Raw genomic sequence first — 13,383 nt, forward strand, 5'->3', positions numbered from 1 at the left:
ATTAATGCGGTCTTTACACGAATAACTTCAATTTATGGTTTGTGCAGGTGCAGCGATATAGCAGAGTAAAGCAAGGAAACGTTCTGTAATGATCATTTTTGGAATATTCATTATTTGACCATTTAGAGTGTCTTTATGAAGGTTTGTGAAAATTAATGAAAGAAAATGGAAATACAGAATGCAAATATTTTCAGCTTGAATTGAAAACATTAAGTCACTCTAAAAAAAAATTTTTCATTATGTAATTCACACGAAAGTATATGTTTAAAAGCAAACGAAATAGCATTGACTTAGAAAAGTGTATACTTATGCAGAGAATTATTAACTTTGTATATTGATTTAATTTGCTTTTCTTCATAAAAACGTAACTGCTTTTCTATTAATGCATGTAACTTTGAGTATTTTTTTTCAATGTGGTTATTTTTTCTATATTATACTAGATTATGTACTTACTTATAGATAAAATATATGTATAATGTAATAAGTGCAAAAAAGGACAATAACAGTCATTTTGATTCAGATTATCATGACTCATAAGAGTTCGAACAATGAACAATAAGTATTACATGTACATGTAACAACATAACTGATCATATCAGCTGTATAGCTGTAATTAATTTTGTTCATTCTATTTTTCTTTGAAATAACATTTCGCTTAGTACATTGTATTGTTATGTTCTAAAGATTGACATTGTTTTGAATGATTAAAATAATTGATAAAATTCCGATTTATTCACAAAGCAAGGGACATCCTTTGTAGTAATAATATCATTATTCACCTTTTATTGACAAACAAGTAACAAAAATTCTTCACGTTTTGATTTAATCTTTAAAAAAACAAACTAAAATCTAATTCAAATGTAACATTTACTGATAAATTGACATAGTAAACATATCGTAAAAACAAAGACACGAATACATGTAGTCAAACGCAAGAATGAAAAGTTGTCATCTAGACATCGTAAAAAGTAACAAAGAACAATAAAACAGTTTGGGTCAACAAATCAATAAAGAAATCATAAAATTTTAACAAAAGCAGTGTCACGATTGTCCACCAGAAGCATATTTGCGTCAATTATTCTGGAATTGGTTTAAATTTGGGAGAAAACAATAAGAAATAACTAATAAATAAAATGTAAACAAACGATATGTTTTCACAATAACTTCATGGATATTTGCAATCCTAACAATGTTAAATAATTTAATTTTATTATAAAAAATAACACATGAAAACCCCCAGACAGATAATTCCTGGTATACATACACTGTATATTTACACAATACATCATTAAACCAATATACATCTCACATATGTATCATGATCAGGTATCCTCTCCAATTATTTTAAAAACTTTAATAAAATGGTGAGTTGCAATGTGAATTTACTCTCGATTTCTATTTCATCTGTAAAAAATCCCTCCACAATGTAATGAAAAAGGTGTACATTGCCAATTGTCAGACTAATATGAACTTAATCATTAATTATTTACATAAAAGCATTGTAATAAATAATACGTATAAAGAATTTTTTATCTTAAATTTTCCAATTCTACATAACCAAAAAAAAGACTATAAAGATTATAGTCTTTCACCAACCAAAACTGCATTGCACTGTTCGAACAAAGTTCTGAAAATTCCGCACTAAATGGAAATCAATTATTTAGGTTTGATATAAATAAATTAGAATTAAAAAAAACTTTAGTGAGAAATTTTTTTTAAAAAGTTAATATAAACCTATTCATTGCTTTTTTTTTAATCAATTACAAAAATGCAATGAAATATTAATATTTTAAGTGGGGTTTATCATTCTAAGTAATGGTTTGTTTGCTACGACTTCAAACAAATTAATTGTTTTAATACCATTTTTTTTAGTAATAAAGGAAACAACTTTTTATCTGCAAAAAACAAAAATAATAATAATACACTAAAACATGTCACGTTTACAAATATTCAAAATCATTAATTTCATATTTATTTTATAGATTAATACAAAGGATAAAAGTTAAATCACACAGTCCATTTGGTACACTGAATTAAATTTATCGAATTTTGACGTGCTAAATATCATTAAGTTAAGTTTTTAGTTAAATTTTCATACATGGACAAAGGATAGTTATAAGATACAAACGCATGTTTTTCCTTTTCAGAATGAAACTCATCTTGTTCTATTTCTAGTGCTGGAAATCTTATCCAAGACAAGATATGGGCTACGTCTGAACTGAGAATAGTCTGTGTCATAGTTCGAAAGGGATTAGTAAATGGAGATCTGAGTTTATTCCAATAGTTATATTTTGGATTATTGTGAAAGAAAGGGGTGGATCCGTAAGCATTCATAATTTGAATGATTTCCATTGTATTCTTTTGCGCCAAATCAGGAAGTTCTATTATAAATCTGTGGTAAATCAAATAACACAAAGGAAAATACATAACTAAAATTGACTCTATTTTATAGTTCACATGTTTTCTTTGTTTGTTCAAAAAGGTAATGTATTTTAAACAAAACCGGCTCTTCAAAAAATCTACTGGATTTAAACATTCGCTGTTGACAATTTTATTCGCCTTATAGAATTTAGATACATGTTGGGATGGAGAGATATCTTTCTTGTATTGACAGGTTGTGCGAATATGCTGAATGTAATTGATAAATTCAAATGGTTGTTTCAAGTCAACAAATTTTTGTATATTCTTGAACGAAAATATATGGAAAACCAAATCCCAGTCTACCTGGTACAATTTAGATATTAAGCTGCAGATTTCATTTTCTAGACTCCCCAAAAATAGTAATTTCTTTAGAGACATTCTGTTAAATTTATGCACATACTGAACACATGTCCAAGCCTTGGAGTGCTCTGGAAATACAAAAGTGCGAAAATCCATTACTACTTTGAAAAAAAGTGCGCTAAAATGATTGTCAATAAATCGTTTTGTGTCTATATTCTCCTGATAAGGCGATGAATGGTTAAAAAAATAAGCTAAATGAGCTGGAGTTATCTTATATCTATTTTTACATTTCAATAGTTCTTTGTCTTCGGAAAATTCGTAAAGGGACCAAAATCCCTTTGATACCCAAATGTGGTAAATGCTGAGGTCTGGTGTATTTTGTAAACAGTGAGTGGAATATTGTATTTTTAAACCTGAATGCAGAATAAACTGTAATGCTACAGGATGGGAAAATGGTGTAACATCTGGCATTGATAAATAACTGTTGGTATTAGCTATGAGTTTCAAGTTTGGTGCTAGATATTTTGACTGCGGTATAATACATGGTGCGAGGTGAACAAAATTTGTAATATTGTAATCAGCCAGTTTTCTAATGCCCGTATTAAGCAAAGGATAAAGGTTTCCTCCTTTTACAGCAGCTTTCCAAAGATCTCTTTGGGTACACTTTCTGAGCACTAAATCCATTACATTGTACAGCTGTGTTCCATTCCAAATCGTATACATTGGCCAAAATTTTCTCTGACTGTCGTAAAACATATACCACAGATACCCATACTGTTTTCTACTCTCGCATGCATACTTCATAAGATCGGGTAAAACCGTTGAAGACAATATCAAGTTAGGATATATTGATTTTTGAAATAATTGACCAAAAAACAAATGCACATTTGATTTACTGACTGATTGATAGAGCTTTGGGAAAAAAACTTTTATCATGTGGAGTACATAAAACCGGTTCTTTTTCAACGCTTCATTCATAAAAGAAAAAATATTTCTTTTACGTAAAAGATTGGTTCCTTTTAAATCTGATAGTGCTTTAAATGCAAACATTTCAAAATTGTCCAAAATTTTCAAACGTATTTTGGCGCACCCTGGTGTTCTAAGCAAATCGTCAAAGTCGCAACCATAAGGCAGTTTTAAGGTAAACTTTCCTAATATTGGCTGAAAAGAAGGCATATATTCAAAGAGAATGTCCAATACAGACGAATTAAACTTGTCTCTAATCATATAGTGATCAGGTTGAAATGTGATGTTCCAGTAATCATTCTTTATCAGTAAAGTATTTCCCGACATAGCAGCAAAATGTAATGGTGTTCTACCATCAGAATCCTGTTCACTTATAAGTTTGTCATAACTTTCATTGATAAATTTAGACAGGAAATCAATAGATATCGACATTGTATTTTGTGTAGAAGTTGCAAAATAATGTAAGATGTTTTTATAACTATAATCCTTGATATCTATGGGAAGATTTTTGTACTTCATAAATATATATATTGGAATAACATTTAAGCAAACGGCAGCAGAGTGGGCTGGTGTTGATCCATTAAGAGTTCTATCCAAAATATGGGAAGCAAGCATGAAAAAAGATCCATATTCTACACGACGATTGCAACAAGCATGATGAAATGGTGTAGCTCCATTATTATCTGTTAACTTCCATACATAATCATATTTTGCATTGTTGCTCACATTTGTGAAAATTTCTGGCGATGAGTGAATAGCTAGCATATGCCAAAATGATAGATCATTTTTGCAAAATGTTTCATTATCCATGTCTTCATCATAATTTTTAAACCGTTTCTTTATATGTCGAACCGTACATGTGTCATTCAAAGGTAACCCTGACTGAAGAAAATGATAAATAACATCTTTACTGTTAAAAACCACAGCTGTGATAGCGGGTGTCATCCCTCGAGCACTTACACAGTTAAGGGCATTTTCTTTTTGACCAACTAGAATTTTAAAAACTTCTAAATGATTGTTTTGAACTGCAATATCTAAAGCAGATTCGCAGAAATAAAAACGCCTGTCATCTCTTAAAAGGTAGTTCTTGTAATCGCGTTCGTATGGTAGATTTGGCATACGTGTGTAAGTCTGAAGTCTTGATTTTCCCTTCGGGATCCAGTGAATAAAATTGGAGCAAGGTACACAATTGTCAGTAGCATTTATAGAGAGTAGATACTTAACAACACGGACATGGCCATTTTTTGCACTGAGATATAGGGCCTGGTCAAAGCTGGAAGTCCAGTTACACAATTTCGATGACATAAGAATGCGAAGTATGTGCACGTGATCATGTTCAGAAGCAAGATGGAACGAATTAAGACCCAGAGAGGTTTCATGACAAAGATTGATGTTATACTTAATAAGAAATTTTAAAACATTTGCGTGACCATTTTGAGAGGCAATGTTTGCAAGATTGTATCCACAAAATATATTATATTTGCAAAAATGTATAGGGTCCTGAAAATGTTTAAGTTGAATAAAGACAGGCGGGGGTCTTTGGTAGTTTACATCAGATCCACGTTCAATCAAAGCGGCCAATGCATTGTCATTGCCGTAGGTAGCAGCAATAAAGGATGCCGTTGATTTCCCGGGGTCCTTCATATCAATATTTGAATGAGACATCGAAAGAATCGCTATTGACATAGCGTCGTAAGAATTTAAAGATGCCGCAATGTAATGCATCAGAAAAGAGTACTTACTTTCATTTGTATGACTAGAAATCTCATTGATCAATCTGTTTTTTAAAGTTTTGTCTTCAGAAAGAGCCACGTGTCGAAATGTGTCCTTTAACAATGTTACACTTATATTAGCATGTTGATTCTCAAGATGTTTTAAGAAAAATTTAGCAATCAGTTTATGCCCATTTTGTTGGAAAATGTAAAAATCATTTTCCAAATTATCTTGTCTAGAGAAAAAATCAGCAATCCGTTTGTTGGTAAAAACTACGTTCTCAGATGCTCTTTGTATAAAATGGGATAATTCATTCGACAGTAATCGAGAAAAATACTTCCTCCTCTTAAAGTCATATACATTCAAAATTTCATATAGTAAAGACTCCTTAATTAATCCTTGGGATGCACATAGTATTTCTATTATGGATCGCACATCTTCGAATATATTTTCTGATTTATCAAATATCCGTAAAACATTTAAACGATAAATATGTTCCATTTTATCAGGAAATGCGTTTATATTGCCAACTCTTACCCAAAAATCAAATGCATTTGTTAAAAATAGAAAATTTCCATCTACAAGGTCTGCCAGTTTTTCTAACGTTTCGTCTAAGTTTGAACTAGATAATAATGTTTGATATTGTTCATTGACAGAATTATTTTCAAGTCTGTGACTTATATATTTTTTTATATCACCTAAACTTTTTTCCCGAAATAAATGTGTCTGATAAACAGAAACTCCTGGTGGAAGGTTTACTCTGATAGTTGATATGTTTCGAGAAGTAAATAAAAATTTTATGTTTTGGGGCAAAAGATGAATTTTCTTATTTAACAGGGAAAAAATATTTCTAGGTCCAATTTCAATACACTCATCTAAGGCGTCAACAATGAAAATAATATCTTGACTTGAGTTTAAATTCTGAAGTGGATACAAAATAGTGTGATCAAAACATCCGTGTGGATCCTGGATGCATTTTGAATTGGTTAGATAATCGGATGCCATATTTTCTGTATTCAGAATATTTCCAAATTCAGGAAATTGTTCTGCAAGTTTCCCTGCCATATTGCGTACAAATATTCCTGGACTAAGAGTTAAATTTGTATCATATCGACACATATGAATCCCAATTGTTTTTTCATATATTGGATACGCCGATGAAATTTGATCATGGCTACAAGCAATATGTGAAACAAGCGCAGATTTACCGAATCCTAATTCTGCTGCAATCAAGAGTCCTCTGCGATCAGTATGTAGTAGTTCGTAAGCTATGTCTTCAGTCATCCATTCTCTTCCTACGAAATCCTCCCGAACGCTGATATAGGATTTAAAGTTCAAGTCACTTTTCCATGGAAATGTAAAGTCCATAGTGTTGCATCCTGAAAATAAATACATTGTTCTTCTATCATCTCTATAAATCTTCAACACACATCATTTTTCAGTGAACAAAGAATAACACCCATCCTGATTAATTTTCATATATTCTTAATATTTTTTAAATATTATGTCAATGATACATTTTCAGAGGAATTTAGTTTGAAATACATCCTTTATCATGATTCAAAAGCCAATGTCTTTTTTGCTGCAAACGTTAACCTTACTGACAAATCTCAAGTGAATGTGTCCCTTCTTAAATTAACATAATACATAATGCATGTACTTAATCTTTAGACCAATATTGGATAAGCTGTTTGAAAATGAATGCAACTACACAGTTTATCGGTATGATGTGGCTTAAAATTATTTTTTTTAAACACACATAGTTTGCTTCGTCTTTTGATTTACCTTTCGGTGGTTTGAAACCGTTGTTAGTATTCCAAGGCATTTCAATATAATGGTAATATAACAAGAGCACCAGCAGTATTAGGTCATATCTTCTGTGTAATGGCCGTGTTAATTGTTTGTTTTTTATGTTTGATATTACCTCATTGGCCTTCTCCACAACAATCATTGGTTCATTGTGATAAAGTCGAAGAAAAGGTTGCATTATCGATTTAGTTTCTGAAGTATTGTTGTTTTGAACTCGTTGTCTAGAATTCTTTAGATCACATACAAGTTTATGCATTTCATTGCACTTCTTGTCCGTCCGAAACAGCGGTTGATTCAAAAGAGTAGAAAACTTATCCAGACAGTATAATGTATCTTTGTTGTTTATTGTATAAGAGGAATTGTGTGCGAAAAAATCATTTCTAATAGACCGAATATCCCTCGTAAGTCCTTTATTTTTTCCAAAAGCAAAATAAGAACAGTTTTCAAATAACGAAATCATATCGATGAAATCGTCCGTAATCGATTTTTTAGGCTGTTTACATTTATAAACAAAAATATTGGCGACCTGATTTATTGTAGACGAATCATTACATTTTAACCAATCTCTGGAGTCAAATAGTTTCCACTCAACTCGATTTACATGACCAGAATAGTTCATAAACAGAGATAATTCCTCTCTCCACTTCGTACACGAGTCGCACCACTTTTTAAACTTTGACCCATGAATTGCAGTGCAGTTGTCGACACACGGTTGTATTCCATGACACTTGTTGTAAATCCTCTCGTACAAATCTTCCACAGAACGTTTCACTATACCTTCCAAACCTTCTTTCGTATACTTCATCGCATCAATGAGCGTATAATAATTGTTACATTCTTCGGCATAAGCATGACCCCTTGGAATCGCCATTTTGTTCTAAAGTTTTAAATGCAAGGGGAGCACTGAAGACCTGATGAGACAGTGTAGGCGGACGATAAGATAAGTCGGTGGGGTCCTCGAAGCAATTAATTTCTTATATTCAATTATAAAGAAAAACTCACTTATATTGGCTATTTTCAGCATGTTTTTACTTTTTTCTAAAATATCTTAAGTGTGTATTATTATCTTATCATAGCAGTATACATAGTGCACAGACAGTTTACAACTGCGCAAGCGGTGTTGTTTGTCAACATTTTATTATGTAGGAGTGTTATTTAATACTTCATTGACAAAATTATTGTTTACAAAATTCATAATTTTAGAAATAGCTATTTTAAGGCTCTGATTGAAGTAAAATATTTCAATTAGCATTTTTGTCGACCTGTACGATATTAAAGTATGCATAGTTGAGAAAAAGTTTGAATTTTGCTCATATAGGTTGTAACTTTGCCTTAAAATAGGGTACCCTATTTGTATCAGTCGGCATGGGATCTATTTTTAAAACAAGAAAAATCCGGTCTATACTTAGTGCTCCTGTGTCCATGGAGACACATTGACGTTATACTTTCATAGAAAAAATAGATGTCAATTCAAAACAACCCGTTTTGAATTTGATATACATCTCTATACCTGTCCCATGTTTGTTTTATGGAGATTTAGTATAAATGAAAGTAAATTCTTTTCGGAAGTGGGATAGAGGTCCAAAAAAGGTGATTGTCTTAAATTGAAAAAAGTATACATTATCTTTGAATTGAAATATATCAGCAATGTACCTCCATAGACACATACATGGAGTGTGGCTTTTGGGGCCCTATTTAAGAATAGGATACTAGTACTTACTTTGAGACAAAAGTGGCAACTTAAATAGGCAAGCTTAGAAAATTTCTCAGCAAATCGTTGTAGAGAGGACACTAATGAACCCCCTTCATATTTTTTCAGATTTTTAAATTTTCAAAATAAATCTGCAGCTGCGCAGTTCGAAAGCTGTTCTGAGTGATTAAGAAGACATTGTCGTATTCTTGAATGCGTGCTTTTTAAACAAAATGACATGTATGACTTCATTTTATTGCTTTTATATCTGTTGGCAACATTTTGGCCTGTTTCGGGCAGAAACAAGCCAGTTCAAGAAATGTTTACATTCTTATCCTCAAATGTACAAAAGTTGCCGCACATTCCCCCTACGCGAGTTCATATCGGGTAAACAACATCAGAAAATATAATGAGGAAACCCCACTGGACTTTTGCGGTTTCATTTAGAAGCTAAGAATGAGCGCATTGAGGTACATTTTTAGCCTTTCACATATAGATATCTTTTGACAAAATACCATGGTCTTAAACCCAAGGTCTGTCTTGCTCCTCTCACTTACAAGAGAAGCGAGACCGATCGTGGGTTTCTGACGATGACAAAATACATTGACCAACTACACCCGTGCGAATGTGTTCGGAATGTTTTCTTTATCGTCGCTAAGTATGTAATGAATCCAGAGGTGCCCGAATGAAAGTTCACGAGACTTCACCGAGATTTGTTCAGTTCCTGTGATATTTCGAGCGAAGGTATAAGTGTTCGGATAATATTCTCAAAATACGTAAGTACTGGTCGTTTTCATATCATATCCTACTTTGGTTTATGTTAAAACATCAACATCTTTTAAGATGTATGTCTTATTTCACCATCTAGCGGTTTTTTAAATTGAACGATGAAACTCGAAACAGAGTAATCGTTCGCGTTCAACCACTTGTAGAGTGGTTGATAATATTAACATTGGGTTGCTTAATAAAATCATAGCCATGTTTGATGCTTGCGGTGTGCAATACCATGTTTTTAAAAAAAATAATGGGTGAATGTTTTCCATAAAAACTTAGTATATCGAGCCATTTTCAAGGAACATTCTGCATAAAATAGTAAAGTCTGTTTCACTATCAGTGATATTACTAGGTCAGATGCGGATCGAAAATTAATTCTCAGGGGGATGTCTACTGCGCATGTTAATTGTCGCAACAGCAGAAAAAAAACTATTTTTGTATTGTCACATTTATTTCTAGGACACATTTTACCCACCAATTAATGAAGATAAAGTTTAAAATCAAGAAATACCGAATAATAAATAAATAAATAAATCTAGAATTTATATTTGACTACAAGTACCTAGATTCTCTAAAATAGACTATAAACACGAGGCACGATTTTTACTGCGAAACTGAAAGGGTCAAATAAAACCACGTGATTTAAAATTTAAATGACAATAACATTCGCAGGGTTGAACTAAAGAAGAAAAATGTACCTAAATGCTCTTGTGTATTTCAAACGCTATTAAGTGGGGCGGAGATAAAGGTTACATGGAAACAGTGTACCCCTACAAGTATCATAAATAATTATGCAGATCTTTGATGCAATTGTTATATTCTTGGGTAAGAAAGGGGAGATTCTATAAAAGTTCCGATTTTTTTTTTCATTTTCTGGCTGTAGATCATATTTCATTTCATCCTTTGGATTTTAAACTGAATAAAATAAATACTAGATTAAACTTGAAACTCGGCGAAAAATGGGATAAAATGAAAATGAAAATGTGGAATTAAAATTGAGAAAAATAAGAAGATAAGACTTGAAGCGCAACGTTAATATATATAAGGAATAAGGAATCATTCTTTGAGTATTATGAGGTGATAATTTTGGTCGGGGCGTGATCAAATCCAATAAAGCCCGAAGGGCTTTATGATAGATTTGATCACGCCCCGACCGAAATTATCACCTCATAATATTTAAAGAATGATTCCTTATTACTTATATTTATAGAACTTTAGGCCATCGTACGATTAAATCTTTAAATATAAATAAGCAAACCCCGCCGGCGCCTCAATTTGGCGTCATTTGTATCATGGGTTATATAGTACAAAAATCGATGCGTAGTGTTATCACAGACAAAGACACTGGATAATATATATATATATATATATATATATATATATATATATATATATATATATATATATATATATATTCTATAGAAATATAGAAACTTTCTTTAATTCAAACGCATTTTAAAGTATTGAATATAATTTAAATCTTTTTTTCATAGCGACCAACAGGCCTGCATGTTCACGAAACTTTCCTAAGATATGACCTTATTTAGTGTGTTCCTAAGATATGACTTAGAAAAACGGTTAGGGACATCCTACGATCAACTTAGGACACGTCTTAAAAGATGTAGCGACGGAAGGGGGTGAGGGGGGTATAGAGTTTGGGGTATCTTTCCACATAATTTTGTTAAAATAAACATACATTATAGAATAAATGATTATGCCCTTCCTCCTACTCATGGATTGGGAATTTGAGGTTTGTCGGAAATGCTTGAACTGTAGAGAGTTTTGTTGTTCATATTACCACGATTCATAGGTTTACGGCCCAGTTCTAAATATATACATTATCACTTGATCAATGATTTCGCAAGCCTATTCCAGTATGTAAACATGCAAGAAGTCGACGCAAAAGCGTGGTCGGCCTTGTAGCATGCTAATTCATTCTGATGCAAATGAAAAAAAAAAGACAGAGACACAGCAAATATTTTGAGTCGAGGAGCCCCCTAAACTGACGTTTTTGTGTGTTTTTTTTTCATTTATTCTCTGATAGGTTTGAACTGAATTTGAATTTGGCCTATATTCTGTGTGTTTATTGATGATATTTATTATTTCTTAAAGGAAGTTATGAAGGAATAATATTTTGTCAACGTCGAAAAAGTATATTTTTTCAATATTTATTCTTGAAAACAAACATGATGACATACATGTACCTCCTTCCCGATGGCTGTTTCACTCGATTACTTTTCCCGCTGTCATGCGCAGATATACTTACGTGAATCGTTTATAAATAAGCATAAGAAAAATTATATTTAATTTCCTTACATATTTAAATTGATAATAAAGAATACCATAGCGCATTCGTCATTATGCTTTCTTTTATACAAATCATCGCACTGACGAGTTTTGGGTCAGGTTTCCAACATAGCAATAGCGTTGTTTAAAACGACATACATAAGGAACTAACGCGCGGTATTCAATTTGTCTGCACGGCCTGATGTGGTATAGGACTGTCATGGTCATATTGTAAATGTTGAATTTACTGAGTGAGTGTAAATACAAAACTTAATTACAGTATGATATGACCGCATAACTTGTCATCTTGTAAATTTTGTGTTGTAAATTTTGTATTTACAGGCACCAGTTATATTGGTGTCTATTTGTATATAAATTATTTGTGTATCGCTCAAAAACGTAGCTCATACATTTTGATATTTTAGAAGAAGAGGAAAACCATAAATGTATGTCAAAGTACTGAGTGGAAAATTACATGCCGGAAAGGGGGGATATTACTGCAATTGTTTCTACGGTTTTACCAGCTAAGACCAAACTTTTAATATCTATAATACAGATTGAATGTGTTTATACTTTTTGGTGACATTTAGATGACGTCTGATTGGTACTTTTCATTTTTTTTTTTTCAATGTTTGCAAAAAGAAAAAAACAAAAACAAAAAACAAAATTGTAAAACTACATCAAACAATATGGGAGTACATTTGTATTTATGTTCAAGAGACAATCAAACAAAAATTAGCAAGTCAATTTAGATAAACTATGTTTTTTGTTAACAATATATACATGTTTTTATATATGTTTAATAAAAATGGTATGTAAACTGTATAATCTTATAGAAATTTAAAAATATATATTACATTTTGGGCATTTTTTGGAAGGTTGTGTGAAAAATAAATGGAATATTTTTTGTATATTTTCTGTAGAATATCTGTAAGACTTTTGTATTTAACGGCTATCATGAGATTTTCTTAATATTTAACCTAACATGATGTATTTTGGTGCATAATTTAATTAATTATGAGATCATGCTTTACTCTGTTAGGATTTAGCCGTTGAATTTCTGGACCATGTGAGCTGAAGCTCACTGTAGGAAAACAAACATGCAGAGGTATGAATAGATTGGCCTCTTAATTTAACTGTTTACATTTTTAAAAAAGAGTTGGTTGACACAAATTTCTAAAAGACTGGATATCTATCTTTTTTGTGTGCAAATTATGCAGTACCTGTCATTAACGAAACCATATAATTAAAACCTTAATTTGGTCTGTGACAATATGTAAAACATATAATATCAAATTGTAATTGCAAATTTCATGAAATGTACGTGCCGGTGGGTTTACCATAAAATTTACCATATGACTTGATTTTGTATTCATATCAATGAATGTATTGGGTCAGCATCATCGCACCCAATGTTCGAATTC

At 31.7% G+C, this 13,383-nt stretch overlaps 1 protein-coding gene across 2 annotated transcripts; it reads right to left on the reverse strand.

Moving 5' to 3' along the window:
• Positions 1-532: 532 nt before the first annotated feature.
• Positions 533-8,080, reverse strand: LOC128157746 (uncharacterized). 2 transcript variants are annotated; one of them, XM_052820354.1, is made up of 2 exons: positions 7,186-8,080; positions 533-6,779 (listed from the first exon to the last, which is right to left on the reverse strand). In XM_052820354.1, exons 1-2 carry the CDS (start codon positions 8,078-8,080, stop codon positions 2,068-2,070), a joined length of 5,607 nt encoding a protein of 1,868 aa, XP_052676314.1. In that variant the 3' UTR covers positions 533-2,067. The 2 variants fall into 2 exon arrangements, with proteins under 2 accessions (XP_052676314.1, XP_052676315.1); XM_052820355.1 differs by having other exon boundaries at positions 7,325-7,398.
• Positions 8,081-13,383: the final 5,303 nt, after the last annotated feature.

This window comes from Crassostrea angulata, chromosome 8, assembly GCF_025612915.1.
Source record: "Crassostrea angulata isolate pt1a10 chromosome 8, ASM2561291v2, whole genome shotgun sequence".
Lineage (NCBI taxonomy): Eukaryota > Metazoa > Mollusca > Bivalvia > Ostreida > Ostreidae > Magallana > Magallana angulata.